This window comes from Mytilus galloprovincialis, chromosome 1, assembly GCF_965363235.1.
Source record: "Mytilus galloprovincialis chromosome 1, xbMytGall1.hap1.1, whole genome shotgun sequence".
Taxonomy (NCBI): domain Eukaryota; kingdom Metazoa; phylum Mollusca; class Bivalvia; order Mytilida; family Mytilidae; genus Mytilus; species Mytilus galloprovincialis.
Window position 1 is genome coordinate 116,107,331 of NC_134838.1, and position 24,227 is coordinate 116,131,557.

Below are 24,227 nucleotides of genomic sequence, written 5' to 3' on the forward strand. Positions count from 1 at the left end.
GGATAGTTTATGAATCTAATAAATGTTGTATAAACTTTAACTGCAGACTGTATGTAATGTTAACTGGAAGAAAAACTAAGTCCATTGATAAGTAAAATACGGAAAAAGTGAATTTTTTTTTTACAAAATTTACTTCTGAATAATATCTTATGATCAGAAACAAGCTTCTGTCTAAGTTTGGTAGAAATCCAGGATAGTTTAAGAACATTATAAAAATTTTAAAAACTTAAACCACAGAGTGAATGTTTTGTTTCTGGCAAAAAAACTAAATCCATTTATAAGTAAAATACGGAAAAGTGGAAATTTATTTTTACAAAATTTTCTTCTTGATACTATCTTATGATTATAAACAAGCTTCTGTCCAAGTTTGGTACAAATCAAGGATAGTTTATGAAAGTTATTAAAATTTTAAAAACTTTAACCACAGAGTGAATGTAATGTTTCCTCGCAGAAAAACTAAGTCCATTTATAAGTAAAATACGGAAAAGTGGAAATTTATTTTTACAAAATTTTCTTCTTGATACTATCTTATGATTATAAACAAGCTTCTGTCCAAGTTTGGTACAAATCAAGGATAGTTTATGAAAGTTATTAAAATTTTAAAAACTTTAACCACAGAGTGAATGTAATGTTTCCTTGCAGAAAAACAAAGTCCATTTATAAGTAAAATTACGGAAAAAATGGAATTTTATTTTTACAAAATTTACTTCTAGATACTTTCTTATGATCATAAACAAGCTTCTGTCCAAGTTTGGTAGAAATTCAGTATAGTTTAAGAAAGTTATTAAAATTTCAAAAACTTTAACCACAGAGTGAATATTTGTGGACGCCGCCGACGACGACGACGCCGACGCCGACGGAATGTAGGATCGCTTAGTCTCGCTTTTTCGACTAAAGTCGAAGGCTCGACAAAAACATTCAGTTTGTTTTGTTTTGTGTGCAAAATATGATAATAAGGATAACTTGAAGATGTTTTTAGAAAATGTAACCAGGTTCAAACCACCATTTTTTTCTTAAAATGTCCTGTACCAAGACAGGAATGTGGCAGTTGTTATCTAATAGTTTGTTTCAATGTATGTTAAGTTGTTGTTTGAATTTGTTGCACTTCAGTGTTCTGTTGTTTATTTATTGATGTGTTTCCCTCGGTTGTAGTTTGTAACCCGTTTTTTTTTTTGTTTTTCAATCCATTTGTGACTTTGAACAGCAGTACACTACTGTTGCCTTTATTTACAGCGTAATCAACAAGGTTCTGTATTGTGTCGTGCCGTCTTGTATTTTTAGTAACAAAATGTCAACACATATCCGATTATAATATCAAATACAATTTTATCGCATAGATTACCTTAGCCGTATTTGGCACAACTTTTTGGAATTTTGGATCCTCAATGCTCTTCAACTTTGTACTTTTTTGGCTTTATAGATATTTTGATATGAACGTCACTGATGAGTCTTATGAAGACGAAATGCGCGTCTGGCGTACTAAATTGTAATCCTGGTACCTTTGATAACTAATTATCTCTGCTTACTTTTTAATGCTGACTCCCTGCCCGAAATGACATGGCAATGCAATTATAATACCTCTTGCTAAATGTATAAACATTCGATGGTCAATTTGAGCTACAACTTATGCTAATAGTGGAATTCTAGGTCCAACTTCACAAGCTCTCTAAACCTAGTAGACAATCACTCTACAGAAGGACAGACCATCTTCCTTTTTATTACTTGAGACTGAGAGCCGTATGATAGGACACAACGACCAAGAGACTTCTATCCATAATCTCAACTTTACTCCAAGTCAGATCCGGTATTTAATAAATCATTATTTTACATTATTTGACCTTATTGACATGTCTCATCAAGAACTGATTAAGACATCAGTCACATATTGGCTATATATGATAAAAATCACTATTAAGGTATGGTATTGAATAAATTATATGTCCGAATGTATTTGCTAAGGGACCCATTAACAAAACACAAAAGACAAGAATGGTCTCGTATACTGCATTTTTCTTCAATAACTTAACAGAAATTCTAATATTTCCTTGGGGTTTGTGTTGCTCTATCTTTAGTTTTCTTTAATGTTTTTTGTATACTGTTTTTCTTTTAGTCGTTTTTCCTTTTTATTATAAACGCATTTATTTTAACAGTTTGTTTTCGACCTAACTTAATTCCTATTTGTTTGCTATTTACAACATTCCGTTTTGTAAATTTATAAAACTTCTTAATTACACAAACATGTTTGACTACTGTTTTTTTTTTTATGGAAAATGTAAAATGAAACTGTTCTAGACGTGTATGATTTTGAAATATTTATTGTTTTAAGAAAGAAAAAAATGTGCAGTTTGAAAATTGTCTTGAATGATTTTCTTATCTGGCTCAATCGAACTTTAACATAATAACAAACGCACTAATGGTTTTTTAACCAGATCCACAGAAAATTGTGTCTCCACCAGAAAAAAAACAATAGCACAGCACCCTTAGGAAACATTTTCCCATCGTCTCCAATACATCTTACAGTTACAGAAATTAACCTATTATACCAATTTCTGTAAAGAAAGTTCTGTAGGAGCATTGTTTGAGCATATACAACTCGTCTAAACATCAACCCAACAATGTTAGATCTGTAAATTTGCTACTGTGATATCGTGACACCAAATCGCCTGCACTGCAGCCGTCCCGCTAGACCACACGACCACCTGGGCTCTCAAAAAAAGAGCTTTCGCTGGCCGTGTGTTACCTTTCCTCGTCAGTTTTAATCTAGCGGCGTACTACAGTACATGATATATAAGGCATGAAGATGTTATTGTTACAGATCAGGTAAATTATCTATAGTAAAGGATCCTACAAATTAATGTAATATACAGTCACAGAAAATAATTATATTTATAAGTACGTCTGAGTCAGTGACAACTCTACAACAGATGTATCCATCGGATCGCCATCAATGATGGTGATACATGGCTGTGTACATAATGTATATACAACTCGTCTAAACATCAACCCAACAATGTTAGATCTGTAAATTTGCTTTCGCAAATTTTTGGTTCTTCCATATATATATATATATATATAAAACAGTAGTCTTTTTCCATCGGTATCAATTTAAATGAACTTGTAATATGAACAAAATATAGACTTACGTATCAGTGGTCCATCGTTAGTTATTTGATTCTGTATTTATTATATATAGAGATCTGCAGAATGTAATGAGTTGTGGATCAGATTCAAATATCCGTAACATAGTACCATCTACATCTTCGTATAAGAACTGTACAGAAATTACGTCTTTTATATTCAGACAATGATGCTGATCTGCATTTTAATCCTCAAAAGATGTACTCTACGTTTATTCATTTAAAAGAATAAAGACATTGTATCAACATCGTTGATGTTCAAGCAAGTCTTAACAGGTTACAAGGGTGTTAGAATGGACAGTGCAGTTTGTGTTCACTTTTGTGTAAGGATTCTTTTGCAGTGAACTATCCTAATAGTTATCAAAGGAACCAGGATTATATGTGACCAACTTTCTTTCCATCTGTCTTGTTTCTACTTTATAATCAGTTGATTGTTAGAGGGTTTTCAGTAGGTATAATCTCATGAAGACATATCTCAGGAACAGGTTGAAGGTCTCATCTGTCAACACTCTTCTCAAGATCTGTCACAATCCTTCGGATTTGCGGTCTTTTATGTTTAGGAAGGCTTTTGGGTTGTGATGAAAGGCTAAGGTGAGGAGGATTTTGTTTTACTAGTGGATTCTTGTGTGAATTTTAAAATAGTTATCCCTAGGTCATAGAATGTTTAGCAACTCTTTTTATGCTAAAAGTAGCTTTTATGTAGATAAAATAATAACTTTTTGATAAGATTTTGTGATAGTAGCTTTTATATATATAAAATAGTAACTTTTTGATTAGATTATGTAAAAGTAGCTTTTATGTAGATAAAATAGTAGCTTTTTATGAGATTGTGTTATAGTAGCTTTTATGTAGTTCAAATAGTAACTGTATTGCGTAATAGTACCTTTTGGTGTATTAAATTTCAAATCTGGTGCCTTTTGTTAGCTATTATTCGTGTGTTTCTCTGTCCTACATGTTCTCCTGTTTATTTGTATGTAGTCCTGTAATGTTATGTTGTCATTTTAGAGTTATATTTAACATTGCCATTAAAGCGGGATGTTAGGCATGCCACAAAACCTGGTTCAACCTACCATTTTTTCTTTTAAAAAAATGTCTTGTACCAAGTCCGGAAAATGGCCATTGTCATATTATAGTTAGTTTCTGTGTGTGTTACATTTTAACGTTGTGTCGTGTGTCTCCTCTTATATTAGAGTGTGAATTCGCATTGCTTTAAGACGTGCCACGGTACTTTTCTATCCTAAATTCATGTATTTAGTTGTGAAGTTATATTTGTTATTCTCATCGGATTTTGTCTAATGCTTACTTCGTTTCTGTGTGTGTTACATTTTAATGTTGTGTTTCTGTTGTGTCGTTGTTCTCTTATATTTGATGCTTTTCCCTCAGTTTTAGTTTATATACCAGAATTTGTTTTTTTTCTATCGATTTATGAGTTATACTACTGTTGTCTTTATTTATGTAGATCAAATAACTACCATGTGTATGTCAAAAAAATCCAGCATCTTTTTGAGGATTCGAACTCAAGACCATTAGCATCTAGACCCACATTTCACACCCCTACCCTATACAAACTTAAGTTAATTTAACATATTGAAATATTATTTTCGGGGCTCATAAAGCGTATATACTAAAAATGAATAATAAATACTATAAATGAAAACAGTAATAGATGTAGTATATTATAATGATTATGTCGCATTTTAACCTTGACTTTTATAAAGCATAAATGATTTTTTTATCTTATCTAAAACAGCTTGGATGTAAAATAGTTACCCTATTCAGACTTAGTGTGTAAGTGTAAGGTCGCCCTCTGGTCTCCTGCCATCGGGGTGATCTTACACTAATATATTGCGTCCTCATGGGTAAACGATAACAGAACTGATTACTAAGATCTACTAAGGGTTGCACGAGACTGTTTAAAATTGAAACAACATTGTTTATAGTTTTGATGTTATTCCGCCGGTTAAAAACGGACTGTGTCAATAGTAATAAACATGCAGAGCGTGCTTTTGCTGTTGTGACGATTATTATTTACTAAGACGGCAGGTGGTACGAAGCTTCATGACGAGCAATATGTGTTTATAATGTCAAATTAAATGTGTATTCTTTCACAGATTGAAGAAATGCCACTGCTGCAAAAAAAAATTTCAACACCAAAAAATAATTAATTAAATAACGTAAGGTGAATGAAGACTTAACAAAATTTCAGGTGCAAGTTATAGTGATGACAATTGACATTGAGAGAAAATGAAAGGACAGACACATAAATATCTGTCGAAAAAAAAGAAGGTGAACCACAATAACGGAAGAAGTAAGCAGGACAGAGAAGCAGAACCAGGTGCGAAACCAATGGACGATAAATTAGATATTTTATGATTGATATCTAATGACAAACATATTTATAAATACAAAACCAGCAAGTGCAATCTTATAATATTGCACATGCATTATCCATCTCAAGCTAATGGTTGAGTAAAAGGTCGCAAATGAATACGGATTCAAACGAAGTTGAAATTTTGGACTTGCAAGCTAATGAAATATCAGTGATGTTTTTGTACTTCATGTGGCAAAACATGATAAAAACAGACTACTTTTAACACATTTATATATTCTAATTTTGTTTTCATGAATAATTCAAGCAGACAAAAAACCTTTTTCAGTTTGTACTAATCAAAGCTTATAATGTCTTTTAAGGGCAATAACCCATAATGAAATAGAAGTTATGTATGGTAGCCTAATAATTCTTATAAGAATAAAGCCACCATAAGATAGCCAATATCTATATTATAAAAAAATCAAAGTGCTGGATAGCACATCTGGAAAGTTTGCAACTGTAGCTGTGTATTATTCCAAAAAGGTTATAGACGTGTATTATTTCAAAAATGTATTTCATCACAGCTTGGATGTTTTAAACTAAACCATTGTCTTGTCAGTAATTATCAAAAATCACTTTTTTCATGTTTGTCATAAAAAGTTTTGATATTTTCTATTGCAACCTAAAACTGTAGATCTAAAATATTGAAATATACAGAAAGCTCTGATAATTTCTTTTTAAGTACCCATGCCATGTCAACATCAAGGGCCTGTGAATTAGTATTTTTCTATTGGTTTAGATCCTTCATATCTGTTTTTAGTAAATTAACACGTAAGTTTTTTTGTTTGAATTGCTCTACATGTTTCCTATCGGGGCCTTTTATAGCTTTCTGCATGTATATGGTACAGATATTTCTCATTATTGACGACCATATGGTGGCCTATAGTTATTAATACATTTTCCTCCTTTGAACTCTTTTGGATAGCATTGGTTCTTTGCAAAAAATACCACATCCTTTTTTTATAAATAAGACAGTTAAAGTAACTTAAATCAATACAAATGTAATGAAAGTGAATTTATATTAAGGATGTACTTAGGTGAGGTTAGGTGAAAATTAATAAATCAAGAATTTAAAATTGATACTTTAAGCTGGTAGAGCATTCTTTAAGGATAAAAATAAGCTAAAAATATTGATAGGTCATGGAGCTCCTTTTCGAGATATCTGAGGTTTAAAATACGGCGGGAAAAGGCTGACTCGGACTTTTACCTTATATTTGCATTGGTATTATTTGGGTCCCAAAACAAAAGAAAGAAAATCAAGAATCTTCCAAAATTTTGGTAAATGACCTTTCATGAGCCATTAAGTCTTATATGAAAAAATAAATGGGTGTTATGGGGCAAAATATTTTACCTAGTATTGTATGGAAAAACACCAAGGAGTCCGAACATTTGACATGAATTCCAAAACCTCACCCAAGTACATCCTTAAAGGCTTTTATCTAAAATAGGGAACGTGTCCATGGGACACAAATGATGCCCCCGCTAGCATTAATGTTATAAAGGGTCACAACTCAAGAACTGTAAATGTGCATGACGCTACCAAAATGTGTACTTGATCTGAGTTATGGGGTAATAAGCATTGTGTATACATTCTAATTACACAGTATTGCGCAATAGATTTGTTAGATCTTGACATTTGTTTTGTGTCAGAAACCTATATATTATGTCAAAAATTTGATCGCAATCCAAATTCAGAGCTATATCAAGCTTGAATGTTGTGTCCATACTTGCCCCAACTGTTCAGGGTTTCGACCTCTGTGGTCGTATAAAGATGTGCCCAGCGGAGCATCTGGTTCCATTTGTAACGAGGCACAACCCTAGAGCAGTAAAAATTACTCCACCAAAATTCAAGATTGATCTTTGCTTTATTGTTAAAAGTATTAACACTGTATAAATTTCATAACATTTGGTTGAGCGAACTTAAGTTAGATAACTGAAACGAAAATAGTCAGCAATTTTTTACATATGTAAAGGGGCATAACTCTAAAATGGTATAACTATCGCCACCAAAATTCAAACTTGATCAGTGTTTGTGGTAATGAGCATTGTGTATAAGATTCATAGCATTTGGTTAAGACAAACTAAAGTTAGAGAACAGAAACTAAAATTTCAAGCAACTTTCCTTTTTGTAAAGTAGCATAAAATGCTAGAAGTGACGCAACTAAAATTCAAACTTGACTTGTGAATTGTGGTTATAAGCATTGCGTATAAGTTTCATACAATTTGGTTCAGGCAAACTAAAGTAAGAGAACAGAAACGAATTTTGGGATGTACGTAGGTACATGTACGTACAAGTAAGGGAAGGACATACATACTTACAGCAGAATAAGGATAAAACTCAATACGGTGGGAGCATAACAACAGCAGTATGACCACAGGAATAAAAAGTTTATATACACTAGATTCATAGAGGTGCTTATAACCTGTAACACATTTAGTTGCTGTTGGAAATTAAGCATTGTCTTATGAGTTAAGAACATTTGAGAATTTTTGTTTTAAGCCATTCATTTGATATATTACGGTAATCATTGCCTCTGTGTTTGGGTGACAAAGCAATTGAAATATATTAATATAGGGCATGGTATGCCTTAAAACTTTTCCAGATGCACAGGCCGCTGTTTGTCTGTAATCTATATAAATTTTGAGGTGAAAATGCAGCCATTTTAGCCAAAGGGTACACACCATGAACCTTATAATCATTTCTATAGAACTTGTCTTGATACCCTGAGCTATAATATTCGAAGAAGTAGATGCTGACTCGGTTGCTTTTAATACGGATGCTATATGATACGAATTTACAATAACACACCAGAAGTGGTATGATGTAAATTATTGGAAGAAGACTGAAGAAGAACTGACGTTGGGTCAATGTTTTTCTGCAGTCAGTTTGATCCACTTGAGCATGCTGAACGAGTAAAGTTCCTTATATCCACATTGGAATGTGAAACAATTAGTATTTAAATAACGGAATTAAGTTTTCAAATGATTTTTGGCATCAAAATCTTCCGATCGATGTTTAGACAAAAACAATGCATTTTTTTTTTTTTTTTATTAAAGCCGGTCATTTTTACCTTTACTCGTCCTTGGCGTGAGACGTTAGACATATAATATAATTATCGAGTATGTTATATTCTTTCACCTGTGTTTTGTTTAAACAAACCATTATCACTTTTCAATTATCCGACGGCTTGGTCAAAATGTCAACTTGTTCTCGCATTTTAATCAGTCATTCCCGATTCTTTCGATACACTCGGGATTTTACCACGTTTACGTACGTACATATAGTAAACAGGTAAAAGTAGAGCGGGGAAATGTTCATTCAAGAAATATTCATGAATGAATGAAAACGCAATCTCGCGTAGATTTCTTGTGATTTTCTCTACAGCGCATGGCAGATCCGCGAAGTAGTGTTTGTAATACTCATTTTTAAAATGAAGTGAAATTCATCTGAATCGTCGGTGAATATTCATTTCTTTTTATTCAAGCTGTAATCTTTTCAGTCAAAACAGTAGTTACTCAAAATTTTAAAAGAATCTTCCAAGAATCAGAACTCAAACACTAGTACTACACTATCTCGGAGCAGAATATATTGCGATAATCTGTCAACCGGAAGTTTGAGGCCGACGCCTAAGGAAAGTAGCAATAGCAAGCTATAGCAAACTTTCCAAAAATCAGTATATTATGTTAGGAGAAATTTTTTTCTGTGCAGGATGTGATCAGAAAAATATATCTTATACATGATATTGAAAATTATCTAGTGAATTCTAGATATTCTTTTTTATGAAATGAATATACATTAATACTTCATAAATTCTCTATAGGAATAACTTGATATCAGAATTTTTCTCATTTTTCGTTCAACATGGGAGAATTTGCATAAAAATTAGCCATACCATTTCATGACAAAATTAAGTTAACCATGAACCGCAATTCAATGTTTTTTTTCATTTAACCCTAATGAACCTGCTTTCAACAGTAGAAGATCATCATGTTTAGAAGTCAGTGCTTCTGACCACCACATATCAGTTTAACATGTTCACATCAAATGTTCATAATACTGAGAACAGTTCAAGACATGCATGCATGTCAAATTTGGGGATGACATCGTTTCAACAGTTCTCTTTCAATAGAAATGTGATAATACATGCAGGACAAGATGTCATATAAACATATATTCTTGTTGAGTTAACAACAAATTTTAACTACTTGCAAAAAGCTAGTTTAAAAAAATTTATTCTAAAGTTGACAATGCTATTTACTAGCAAATAATAACAGCTCTAAAGAGCTCTGACTTCACTCAAAAACATAATAGAACACACTTCATAAGACAATACACAATTCTACAATATGCAAGGAGGGTATAATACAATGTACATACTCTTTTTTTCAGTTTTCATTGCTTCTTTTTCTAATCTAATAACTATTCTAGATATATTATATGCTTAACTTTTTACCTGATCCCAAATTTATGTCATTTAGTTCAAAATGTATTATAATGTTATGTAAAGTACACAAGACATAGGTCTACCAGATATCAATATAAAATTGTATCTAATATATTTGATGAAATACATAGATTCAGCATTTACCAGTTATACTAGTTATGCAGTCTTCACGCTGAGTGGCAGCCCAGACAGCCCAGGCTAGTAAAATTGCTCTCGGGCCTGTAAAAAATCATATCTACAGGCCAACAGAATCTAACTAAAAATTTTCAAAAATTGAGCTCCGGGCCTGTAGTTTTTAAAGTTCATCGTGAAGACTGGTTATGCTGCTACATAAATTATATTTATTACATCATTTTTCAAGACTGATTTCACTTCTCCTTTACTCAATTATCAATTTTTTTAAAAATATTTTAGAACCAGATGCTCCGCAGGGGTGCAGCTTTATACAACCGCAGAGGTTGAACCCTAAACGGTTGGGGCAAGTATGGGCACAACATTCAAGCTGGATTCAGCTCTAAATTTGGATTGTGATTAAATAGTTGACACAGCATAGGTTTCTGACACAGAATGAATGTGGTCTAATGAACTTAAAATATTTTTTTTGCCTTTGAGCAATTCACTATGTTGTTAAATATTAATCCTCTCAAAAAAATGTTTGAAGAAATTTTCTTTTTATTTATGAAATCTGAAATGAGAAAAATTTACCCCCCCCCCCCCCCCATTTTTTTTTACATCCTTTCCCTTTTTCCAAAAATGATCTCAATTCAAATTTCTAATGGAGTTTGCAACAATAACTAATCATTTAAATACATCACAAAATATTAAAATGTAAAATAAAGTGCTTGTTATCACTGAATGGTAAAGATTGTTTTAATTTATCAGTTGGTAGTAAAAGTGAATATACATTGTATATTGTATAAAACAATGATTTAAGTTGATTCAACTACTATTCTGGACAAAGAAAGATAACTCCAATTGAAAATTTCTTGCTATTGCGCAATATTGTGCAATTGAAGATTTCTTGCTATTGTGCAATACTGTGCAATTGAAAATTTCTTGATATTGCACAATACTGTGCAACTGAAAATTTCTTGCTTTTGCACAATACTGTGCAATTGAAGATTTCTTGCTATTGCTGAATACTGTGCAATTGAAGATTTCTTGCTATTGCTGAATACTGTGCAATTGAAAATTTCTTGCTATTGCACAATACTTAATATAATAATTTTGGATCCTGATTTGAACCAACTTGAAAACTGGGCCCATAATCAAAAATCTAAGTACATGTTTAGATTCAGCATATCAAAAAAGCCCAAGAATTCAATTTTTGTTAAAATCAAACTTAGTTTAATTTTGGACCCTTTGGACTTTAATGTAGACCAATTTGAAAACGGGACTAAAAATTAAGAATCTACATACACAGTTAGATTGGGCATATCAAAGAACCCCAATTATTCAATTTTTGATGAAATCAAACAAAGTTTAATTTTGGACCCCGATTTGGACCAACTTGAAAACTGGGCCCATAATCAAAAATCTAAGTACATGTTTAGATTCAGCATATCAAAAAAGCCCAAGAATTCAATTTTTGTTAAAATCAAACTTAGTTTAATTTTGGACCCTTTGGACTTTAATGTAGACCAATTTGAAAACGGGACTAAAAATTAAGAATCTACATACACAGTTAGATTTGGCATATCAAATAACCCCAATTATTCAATTTTTGATGAAATCAAACAAAGTTTAATTTTGGACCCCGATTTGGACCAACTTGAAAACTGGGCCAATAATCAAAAATCTAAGTACATTTTTAGATTCAGCATATCAAAGAACCCCAAGGATTCATTTTTTGTTAAAATCAAACTAAGTTTAATTTTGGACCCTTTGGACCTTAATGTAGACCAATTTGAAAACGGGACCAAAAATTAAGAATCTACATACACAGTTAGATTTGGCATATCAAATAACCCCAATTATTCAATTTTTGATGAAATCAAACAAAGTTTAATTTTGGACCCTTTGGGCCCCTTATTTCTAAACTGTTGGGACCGAAACTCCCAAAATCAAACCCAACCTTCCTTTTATGGTCATAAACCTTGAGTTTAAATTTCATAGATATTTATTTACTTATACTACAGTTATGGTGCGAAAACCAAGAATAATGCTTATTTGGGCCCCTTTTTGGCCCCTAATTCCTAAACTGTTGGGACCTCAACTCCCAAAATCAATCCCAACCTTCCTTTTGTGGTCATAAACCTTGTGTCAAAATTTCATAGATTTCTAGCAACTTAAACTAAAGTTATAGTGCGAAAACCAAGAAAATGCTTATTTGGGTCCTTTTTGGCCCCTAATTCCTAAAATGTTGGGACCAAAACTCCCAAAATCAATCCCAACCTTCCTTTTATGGTCATAAACCTTGTGTTAAAATTTTATAGATTTCTATTCACTTTTACTAAAGTTAGAGTGCGAAAACTAAAAGTATTCGAACGACGACGACGACGCAGACGACGAAGCCAACGTGATACCAATATACGACCAAAAAATTTTCAATTTTTGCGGTCGTATAAAAATCCAGGGAAAATAATAGCTCTTATTGTTGCACATCCTTTACTTGTATAGAATACAATATCTTATTACTGAGGTCATTTAATTATAAAATAATTTGTTCAAAGATTTTTGTTAATTGCTTAACAAATTGCGCCATTTTTTTCAGTAACATGCAAACATTAGATATTATGTATTTCCCTATATACTTTACTTAATTTGCATACATTTAAAACTTTAGGTTATCTCCTTTGCATTTGACTTTTTTAACACAGAGCACAACAATATAAAGCCTCAAAAAAATGTAAAAAAATATAATGTAAGCAATGTTCATTTTTCTTACAGCAAAGAAAATAAGAAATATCATGCTCAAACCATATTTTTTACTTGGGACTACACTAAAAAACATTTCCAAAAGCAACAATCTTTAATATAAAAACTATTTTCTAAACTTTAAAAACAACACATGTACAAAAAAAAAACAAAAAACAATACATAACTGATCAAAAAGTTCACTTGTGAAACTCTGGACTCCCAATTAACTTTTTGAATTTTTATAAAAATGATGATCACATCATCGTCATTCTTTATTTTTATGAAAACAGATTATCATTTCACAATTTGTTCATCCATTAAAACATCACAATAAATTAATTTACAATAAATCCCTAAAAATGGTAAAATGTTCAACCATGATTGAAGATTGGTAAAGAATACACTTTCTACATGAGGTGGCTCTCATTTTGAAAGGAGGCAACAGAGTCCTTAATTTGTCCAAAATATAACACTTTGTAATAGCCTATCTAAATGCAATATCCATGATCTTAAATGTTGCAATTCAAATAGATTTGATTTTTTTAGTAAACTATTTCTTTTGACAATCTCTGCAACTTCTTAACTATAAAACATCACCAGTTTTTAGCTGTTTTCCAATTAAACAGTAATCTGAACTGTAGGTATTTTCAGTTTAAAAGTTTAGCAATACCCTTTAATAAAAATAAGTTTGATCTATAAAGAATTTAATACTATAATGCAATGAATGTGTGATAAAAAGTACATTCACACTAGTTAATCATGCCTGTTCACCCTAAAAGAATTATTTTGTACTTAACAAATTTTTATATGAATCGAAGCATAATCAAATGCTCCATTTTTACATAGTATATTTAATCATTTTTATAAACTAAAAGGGACAACATCTCTCTGAGATTACATTTGTATTATGAGCAAATAAAAATCAAATATAAAGAATAAAAGTAATTTTGGCACCATTAATATCATAATTTCTGAAGATGTATTTGCAGCAATAGTTTCAAACTTTCAATTCAAAATTATTAACATATTACAACAACAAAATATTTAAAAATATTAGTGTGCTTTCCACTACACACATATACATTATATATACAATGTAAAATGACTGGAATAATCATACAAAAATAACAGCTTAGCACCTTGACAAACCTCAATTATTAAGTTATGATTAATAATTGTAGTTTTTAAAATGTAATAAAATATGTCAACTAATAATACAGATATCGATACAACTCTTACATTATCTACCTTGGCTACAGTGAATACATATGTGTCTTATAAGATAATAAGGAAAAAATACAGTAATTTTAAAATAATTCTAACAGCTGCAGCTCATGGAAGATTGCCAAAGCCACATGAAAACCTCATATCTTATTGAAAGTGAAAGACATGGAAAGATTTGACCAGAGTTCTTTGGCATACAATAATTGCAACCTATAGATATAAGAAGATGTGGTACTTGTACCAATGTAATGAGACAACTCTCCATCCAAGTCACAATTTGTAAAAAGTAAACCATTATAGGTCAAAGTAAGGCCTTCAACATGGAGTTTTGGCTCACAGCGAAGACAAGCTATAAAGGGCCCCAAAATAACTAAAACAATTCAAACAGGAAAATCAACAGTCTAATCTATATAAAAAACAAGTAAACGAGAAACACTTATGAACCATATCAACAAATGACAACCACTGAACAGCAAGTTACCGACTTACGACAGGTGCAAACAAATGCAGCTGGTTTATACGTTTTAACCGGCTGCAACCTTCACTCTAACCTGAAACAGTAGTATAACATTACAACATAGAAAAAAACAAAATATCAATTGAAATGGCTAAACTGAAGAATTTTGTTCATTTTTTTTAATCTCTCACTCTTGTTCTTCAAGAGTGATTCCATTATATGACATTTCTGTTTACATGTTCTCATCAGTTAACATTAACTTAAAAAAGATATGGGTTTGTGTTCAACATTTGAACTACAAATCCATAACAAAAAATACTCCATTGGTCTAGATTTCTATTGTATTTTGGGTCCTCGCTTTATTGTCTAACTGACATAGACTACAATACCTGTTCAAACATTCATGAAATCTTATCAATTGTAACATAAAAACAAAAACAGATTAAAAGGTTACCCGTATCCTAAATAAAATAACAACTATAAAATAGTGAACTCAAACAAAAACTATTTGGCGAAAGTAAAATACATTAGATATAAAATGAAAGGTTGAAATAAAAAAAAAATATTGAAAGTTGGTCCCAATTTATTAGCCTATCTTAACATAAACCTAGTAAAATTTCCATGAGTGAATGATTAACTGAAACATAACCCAGCACCAATTCAAGTATGACACAGGAGATGACCCTCTTTTTTTCATGCAACACTATACATTATTATTTATTCAGTAAACATTTTATTATTTAATGATCATCATTAATTATCCAGGAACTCATTAATCAGTTTATATAACTGCTATTGCTTTTAAAATCATATGGAACTACAAATTTTAAACCAAATATTATGTTTTATATACTTGAACATATAAAACAATTTGGTCACCCAACACTTCAAGTGCAAAGGAAAAACAGTGATGAAAGAAATAAACAAACCTGCATTGGAAGGTAAATAGTAGTAATTGATTCTAAAGAACAAATTTAAAACAAAAAATCATTTAACAACTATTGAGGAAAAGATTAATAAAAAAAGTGGTAACACATGGAAAATATATTAAAAAAAAACATCATTAATTTATTTGTCACAAACTCCACCTGCTCTGTGTTGATTGTTTATCAATGACATGCTCTGTAATTCTAAAGTTAGCTAGCATACGATCACTTTAACGTACACACAAGACTTAGTTCAACATTTCTCTAATTCTATGGAAATATATCCCTTTCCAAACTCATTGTCTAAAAAAAATTAATCAACGTGTGGTTGCCGGTGATCTCAGAAGAAGATTTGCTGAGTCAAAGGGTCATTACCTTTCTCAGCTCCCTGAAACGATCAAAATGTTCTAACAGGTGTTAATGTAATTGACAACTTCGTGGAAAATGGAAGGCACTCGAAGGGGATTTTGGTTTAGGAAAAAAGGAAATTTTCTTTTAATCATTAGAGAAACAGATTATTACATAGTAACGCGTGGATTATCCGATTTATCCAATCTCGATAGTTAAATTATAAATTTTAAAGTCCTCAACAAGGCTCAGACTTTAAAATTGATAATTTAACTATCTCGATTGGATAAATCCGATAATCTACTTGTATCAATGTAATAATCTATATATATATATATATATATATATACACTCATTTGTTCAATAATGTCATTAACTAAAATTACATGAAACACATATGACTTAGTGCAAGTAAAATATAAACCCGACAATATAAACACTAACAAATACATGAAGTATGACTATAACACTCTTTTAATAGCAGGGACATACAAATTACCCTTTTATGACCTATTGAGGTTTCCCGGGAGTTTGATACTGTTATAACATCTACTAGTGCTACCATTATCCCCATACATTTTTATATTCCTACATGAACATCATGTATAAAAACACTAATGATTTCTAAAATATAACTGCCTTCATTAAACTTCGAATGTGTGTCCATTATTAACACCAGTGTCAGCTTTAGACTCCTCATTTGACTTTATTTCATGACAAACTGATTGGTAACAGTTATAATTCTGTACAGGATTTATACAACATACAATGTCCATACTTCTAGGGTGGCAGCATTTATAATATAACAATTGTACAACTATATGAATGACAATACCTCCGGGTATTATTCCCAATGCAGCAAAATAATACCAGGCACTCTTTTGGGTTGTAATATATTGCCATGCTACTAACATAACCAAGTTTTCAGCATAAATTACAAAGTAATACAACATAGCTCTGTAACGTGTATGGCCACTTTGTACATTCTGAAAACAGAATATAAGAATGTATCCTATAACTACGTCAAATACAATTTTATCAATTGTCTTTCTATAAAATTCTGGCTTTTGCAATGCTACCCATATAGACATGGTTGCCCAATGAACAGCAACTGCTATTAACATGTAATATTGAAATTGTGATGCAAACAAAGCTAAAACAACAACTCTGGGGCCTACTTCGCATGCTCTCCATATATAGTAGAAAATTGTTCCACATAATGATAGTCCAATCTCTTCTTCATTATGTGATGCCCTTAGGGCCTTGTGGTATGACACCAATGACCATGAGACACCAATCCAGGATCCAACCATAGAAACAGGACGAATTATACCTGTAAAATAGAGGAATATATTTGTTTTTTTGTTATTATTATAAACTATTGTGTGCATTATTATTGACATTGGCCATGGTGATCAATGGAGATTGAAAGAATGTTTTTTTGATTTTCAGGATTTCACAAAAAATTTGATCAGAATGTCAAATCCAATTAACTCAATACTAACCTCACATTCATTACTTTTATACAACCATTGCAAACAATTTAGAATTGACAGTTTTAAATTTAGTATCTGTGACAAGAAAATCTATAAAAAAAAACTTTAGGAAAATAGCCTTGTATCTGACTTGCATGTTAAGTTTTTTGAAACCAGCCTTCTATGTTATGAAAGCCTTAATGTGTTTAGTGGAACATTCACCAAAATCTCTACTTTTGGTCTAAAAGGAAAAGAATGTCAACTTTGAAAGAAAAACAAGGATAAACCATTTGGTTGACTGATTCAATACACAACAAATCATTCTTTTACAGGTAAAAGGGATGATTAACACATTTTTAAACGATAATATGAAATCAAACAAAGAAAAATTGCACTAGTTCATTATCTATTTAAATGTAACTATATTATTGTAACAATAAACCAATTTTTGAGACGTTTCGGCCATTGGCCTTCTTCCGTAACTATATTGGTTAATATGACCATCAGTAGTCTTCGGAGGTCTTCTCAACGTTTAATTAGATAGTGTCAGAGAGACTTAAATACACATGAAATGCTGATACAAATTATCAAGTTCATACAATGTTTATAGTTTATTTTAGACTTTTAAAAACTTGAATATGTTATAAATATAATGAGAATTTGAGTCAAATCAATGAACAAGAATATGACAACTAATGTCCCTTTAAGGTTGGATAAATGATGACTCACACATATTTTTATAATCTATACTTACTCATAAGTAATCCATCGTCTGGAGTTTCTGTTAGTATGATATACATCTGTAGAACTAATTGTGGAGCTGATTCTAGGAATGCCTCTAACATCCTCATCATTCCAGCATCGGTATCCTCATGTAACATCTGTTTATAATGATTTTTCCTATCTTTTTCTGACAGGGTAGCAGATCTACTCTTACAACCATGGTATAAGTACTCTATATGTCTGTAAAAAATATTCTTATTTAGAAATTATTGAAATAAACACTTATTTTGATATAAATATATATGAGTATGTCTCCTACTAAACACACCTAAAAGTGGTTTCAATCCCGAAAATGATTACACAGACATAAAAATATATTGGCACAAACGATTGAATAGAGCTGTAAAGAGATCTAAAACATCAATTATATTGGGAAAAAACACAACTACATAATTGTGTTATCGAGAATTCTGAGACATTGAACACAAATTGTTTCATCTTAACTCCTTAAAATTCATTGAAAAAAACCAAGACAATGATAAAAGGTCTTTATTTAAAACTTAAATATTACAAATGTAGGACTGCAGAAAATGTTATCCTCTATGCCCATAACAATATATTCCTGAGTTAGTCCCTGTTCAAAGAATTATAAAAGTTCAAAATATTTTACCTGACAACTGGTCCAATCATTAATGGAAAAGTGAAAATAGCTCGAAGGAACCATACTATACAACTAGTGTATCCCCTCCCTTTTTCTCTGTTATAATCTAGGTGATACCATCTAAGACTTTTTAGGTTAATAACCAGCATAGGGAAAACAATAAATGCTGTTGTAAATCCAAATTCTGTCCATCTCTTCAAACTGTAATAATTATGAGCTAGAAAAACATCTGTCACAACATCGTAAAAGAAAAATAAAATAGAACCAATTGTGGCAATAAGATCAAAGAATCGGAAAGGATGAGGAAATTTTGATTTGTCATAAGATTCTGTATTTTTCCAGCATCTATCTCCACAGCAACATTTCAACAGTTTACTGGTTAATGATAGTGATAAATCATCATTTCCATCTTTAATGACATCAAAACTATTTGGTTTTGGACATGGTGGTTTTGCCCTATCTGGTACTGAAATAGTTATATCATTGGCATCCAGTTCATCCTGCTCATCTTCTTCCTCATACTCTATTCGTCTGGTATACGGAATCTTCCTGTTACGAGACATTGTACTAGCAACAACCAAATTAACTTCAAATTGGTAGAGTTAATACTTTGGTCTTTATCACTGTAGTCACACTTGTCAACTGAAATAAAACATTAAAGAGATTTATGTCCAAATTTCTTTCTTTGTCTAAGTTACATGTTTATTTGTATAGATTTATTTACAGAAGAAAACAAACATGCAGATGTTCTCCACAATCTTCAAAATATCCTTTTAATTCATGCTTTGATGTAGAAGTTTTAGCAGGGTTCTCGCTAAGGATTTTTGAAGGCGAGTCCAGGGACTCGTCATTGTTGGCCATGATGAGTCCAACAGCTAGAAGAAAATAATTTATTGCAATATAATGTAATATTATAGTCTCCATATCCTAATAGAGCAATGAAATGACATTAAATTCAGATCACTTTTAAACTTTTGCTATAAAATGATGATATTTGTGTTTAACTGTGTTCAGTTTATATACAATATTTCAATCTTGATGCATCTGTGGACTCATCAGTTTTGAAAATGGTGAGTCCAGACAGATTTTGATGAGTCCAGGACTCATGGACTCGCCTTAGTGAGAACCCTGGTTTTAGTGTGCATTTACCAGTAGGCCAAATGATCCTACATGTACATTTGGTACATTATGTACATTTACATTTTTTGTACCTACAAAAATTTGTAAGGGTTCCGCGGAACCCAGTGTCTCGCCTACTTTTGCTGTTAATCGCAGACTCAACAAAATGAGGAAAAACATCAATAAAAATTTCCCTCTCGATACTGTCTTTTGATTGAAAGAAGCTTCCAAGTTTGGTAAAAAATCCAGGATAGTTTATGAATCTAATAAATGTTGTATAAACTTTAACTGCAGACTGTATGTAATGTTAACTGGAAGAAAAACTAAGTCCATTGATAAGTAAAATATGGAAAAAGTGAATTTTTTTTTTACAAAATTTACTTCTGAATAATATCTTATGATCAGAAACAAGCTTCTGTCTAAGTTTGGTAGAAATCCAGGATAGTTTAAGAACATTATAAAAATTTTAAAAACTTAAACCACAGAGTGAATGTTTTGTTTCTGGCAAAAAAAACTAAGTCCATTTATAAGTAAAATACGGAAAAGTGGAAATTTATTTTTACAAAATTTTCTTCTTGATACTATCTTATGATTATAAACAAGCTTCTGTCCAAGTTTGGTACAAATCAAGGATAGTTTATGAAAGTTATTAAAATTTTTAAAACTTTAACCACAGAGTGAATGTAATGTTTCCTCGCAGAAAAACAAAGTCCATTTATAAGTAAAATACGGAAAAAATGGAATTTTATTTTTACAAAATTTACTTCTAGATACTTTCTTATGATCATAAACAAGCTTCTGTCCAAGTTTGGTAGAAATTCAGTATAGTTTAAGAAAGTTATTAAAATTTCAAAAACTTTAACCACAGAGTGAATATTTGTGGACGCCGCCGACGACGACGACGCCGACGCCGACGGAATGTAGGATCGCTTAGTCTCGCTTTTTCGACTAAAGTCGAAGGCTCGACAAAAAGGGTGGAAATTGATCATTGACACTGTGTACATATGTATTTATCAAATATATAATTGTAAAAAAATCCAAATATTTATACTAGTGAATATGTGAAAAGATCTTTTAGGGTATACAATGTACAAAATAAATTAGACTGTCAAGGGTTCAATTAATCTCAATCGTATCCCAAAAATTAAATGTATCTCCATTTCTAATTTTAAAATGAAATTTCAGTTCCCCAAATGGAACAATTCATTAGACATATCATACCTGTAATTTTAGAAAAACGAAAGCTCCAAATAGAAATATGGACAATTTTATCTTGAATTAGGTTTGACAGCTTTGGACATCTTGACATTCTCATTTTTAGTTTTACCTTTTTCAAATTGACCTAATCACTACTTTGCCTCAAAATTCATATCTCAATTTTTTTAACAGTGAGATTGCATCCACTACTTTTTTATTTTATGCATAAAACATGAAGAAAATAATTTTAGGAGGTTAATGAAAAAAAATTTAAAACACTCAATAGCCATGTTACGTATACGTCTTATTTTCAGTGTCAGATGGAACCTTTGCTCGTAAAAGTAGTTCATCATATGAACTAACATAGTCTTCATATATAAATCGTAAAGCCCTTTCCTGATTTTTTTCCAATTTGGTGGTGTTTTTTTTGTTGCAAAAATGCCATGCCAAAGGACAAAAATTAAAATTAGATAAAATAAATGTGTGAAAAATGGTCATTTTATTCAATTTAGTAGGGTTGCAGCCAATGCGCTTTAAAACATTCAGTTGTTGGGATGCTTTACGACAAATATTTTTAATGTGGTGATTAAAATTAAGTTGATAGTCAATATCAATACCTAAAAGTTTGACAAACTCATCACAGGATATTTTTGCTGACTGTATATTAGAAACAGGCTTTTTTGCAAATGTTTTATTTCCAACTGTAATGGCTTGGAATTTGTCAGGATTTGCCTGCATACAATTAAATCTAAACCAGTCAATTAAAACAGGACTATCTCTTTCAAGTGTACATAATGAATTTTCAAAACTGTTGTCTGCATATCACAGAGTATTATCATCTGCATAATTATACAGGGTACCATGTTCAATCAAATAGAATATGTCATTTATAAAAATATTAAATAATAGGGGCCCAAGGATTGAGCCTTGGGGTACCCCTTTCTGGATGTCAGCCCAACTGCTGAGTACTCGCTGAAGTTTGATTTGTTGCCTACGATCTGTAAGATAATTTTGAAGTTATTTCACTGCTTTAGAAGAAAGACCGTAGGCAGATAATTTACTTAAAAGAATATCATGTGGTAAACAGTCAAAAGCTTTCAAAGATCAATAAGAATAGCTGCCACATACATATTATTATCCAAAGCTGTTTTCCAATCTTCAAGGAATCTCAGCAAAGTTGTCTGACATCCATGACCTTTCCTCAATGCACATAAAAAAGCATGAAATACATTCTCAAAAAATTCAGTCAACTGGTCAGACATAACCATTTCATATACTTTTGAAATTCTTGGTAAAATGCTCACAGGTCTATAGTTCTTTTGAGCATTTTAGGCCACACCAATTTAATTCCTTGTTCCACGGATCCGCCCGCACATATTTTTTTCAAAACAGAATTTTTTTATTTTTTTTATATTCCCGCTTCCCGCATCCGGAAATGTAATCATGTCCATTTCCAGCACTGTTTTTTTGTAAATGATATAAAAGATATCAACATTTGTTTTTAAAATCACAGTCTAAACCTGTATATAACGATTTTAAACCTATCAGCACCACACTGTGTAAATATCTGTGAGAATATTTGTTTCAGCATGAAACCCGAGTGCTCCGATATAAATATATAACAGCGGAAATACCTGTAAAGAACAAAACATTGGTTTCTTTCCCCCCTTACACATATTCCCTATCAAAAAATGTTCGTTGTTAGAATAAAGTACAAAGAACTTCTGAAGGATTTGCCTTCAACTGCAATTACATTGTATGCTGTATGGGAAACAAAACTATCCATAGCCGCTGCATGTTTATGCACCTGTCCTGATTGATTCAGGAGCCTGTCGTTCAGCAGTTGTCGTTTGTTGATGTGGTTCATTGGTATTTTCCCGTTTGCCGGTTTGGATATATAAATTAGATCGTTGGTTTTCCTGTTCGAATTATGTATACTAATAATTTTAGGGTCCTTTATAGCTTGCTGTTTGATGATGGTTTGGATCAAAGCCCTGTGTAAAAGGCCGTACTTTGACCTGTGTTTGTCATTATCAGGTTGGGAGCAACTCTCCCTCAGACAAGGGGTCATTTTACTGATGTAAAAATGAAATAGAAATACCAAGAATTTGTATAGTGCTACTAAAAAAACTTTCAAAACTTAGAATTTTTTACTCAAAAAAGAGAAGAAATACATCATATTTTAAACCACTTTTTCTAAAAGAGGGTTCCACTTATTTTGAATACTATTGAAGATCATTGAACTGTTAAAGTAAATATGTTAACATGGTTAAAGTCCAGGAATATTAAAAAATTCTTGGACATGTTTTGACCATTTAATACCAGATAGATATATAGTTCTTTGGGAAAATATGAGCCCTTTTGTACTAAAAAGTGGTTTTTTTTTACAAGAAAAGATATTATATTAAACTTATATCAGGGACTTTCTATACTTACTTACTTAGTATAGAAAGTCCCTGCTTATACTGACCCCTCATAAAAGGGATATTTATAAAGGGTTGTTCCCAAACTGATTATGACTTGGATGGAGAATTGTCTCATTGTCAGTCACACATACATAGACCAGATTTAATTATTCAGTTATTTCTTGGTGAACAGGGAAAAATTACTTCATAAGTCAACAAGTAAAAGTGATAATCAAGTTTTAATAAATGTCAAAACCTACTATTTTATGTTTACGAAAAAAAAAATTAATTGCTCGCCTTAACTTTTCAAGCTTCGCCTCAAAATTTGCAAATTAAAATATTTTTTCATTGATATTTTCAAATCGCTCGCTCGTCTCAAATTTTGGAGTCCAAAAATCCGTAGAACAAGAAATTAATTTGTTGTGGCCTTACCAACAATTAAACTTTGTGCTATCTAAAAATCGAAATTGAACTGTTTTTTTCAGACATGACTTTTATTTACATGTCAGTGCCAGTAATATTTTATAAAACTATATTTAAATGCTCTATAAACCTACATTATTTTCATTTCACATTCTTTTTACATTCTGTCAGACAGGTCTGCTTTTACAAAAGACATCACAGTCATCACGAAAATCAGGGGAAATATATTCCAGTGTCTACTGATACTGATTCTACTGAGTAAACTACCAAAACCAAACAAATAGAACGAAAACCAGTTTAAATTGGGTTACACTAAAACCCTCGACGTGGATCTGAAATTGACTCGTATACTTTTATGGCAGTTGCTTTTTTGCATTTTTCTTGAGCCTTCGACTTTTGTTGAAAAAGCGAGACATAGCGATCCTACATTCCGTCGTCGGAACAAAGGTTCACTCTG

At 31.4% G+C, this 24,227-nt stretch overlaps 1 protein-coding gene across 2 annotated transcripts; it reads right to left on the reverse strand.

Moving 5' to 3' along the window:
- Positions 1-10,694: 10,694 nt before the first annotated feature.
- Positions 10,695-24,022, reverse strand: LOC143053023 (XK-related protein 6-like). Of its 2 annotated transcripts, none has more exons than XM_076226155.1 (4): positions 23,905-24,022; positions 18,636-19,268; positions 17,997-18,205; positions 10,695-17,100 (listed from the first exon to the last, which is right to left on the reverse strand). In XM_076226155.1, exons 2-4 carry the CDS (start codon positions 19,187-19,189, stop codon positions 16,412-16,414), a joined length of 1,452 nt encoding a protein of 483 aa, XP_076082270.1. In that variant the 5' UTR covers positions 19,190-19,268; positions 23,905-24,022; the 3' UTR covers positions 10,695-16,411. The 2 variants fall into 2 exon arrangements, with proteins under 2 accessions (XP_076082270.1, XP_076082271.1); XM_076226156.1 differs by lacking the exon at positions 23,905-24,022 and adding an exon at positions 22,071-22,142.
- Between the last annotated feature and the right edge of the window lie 205 nt (positions 24,023-24,227).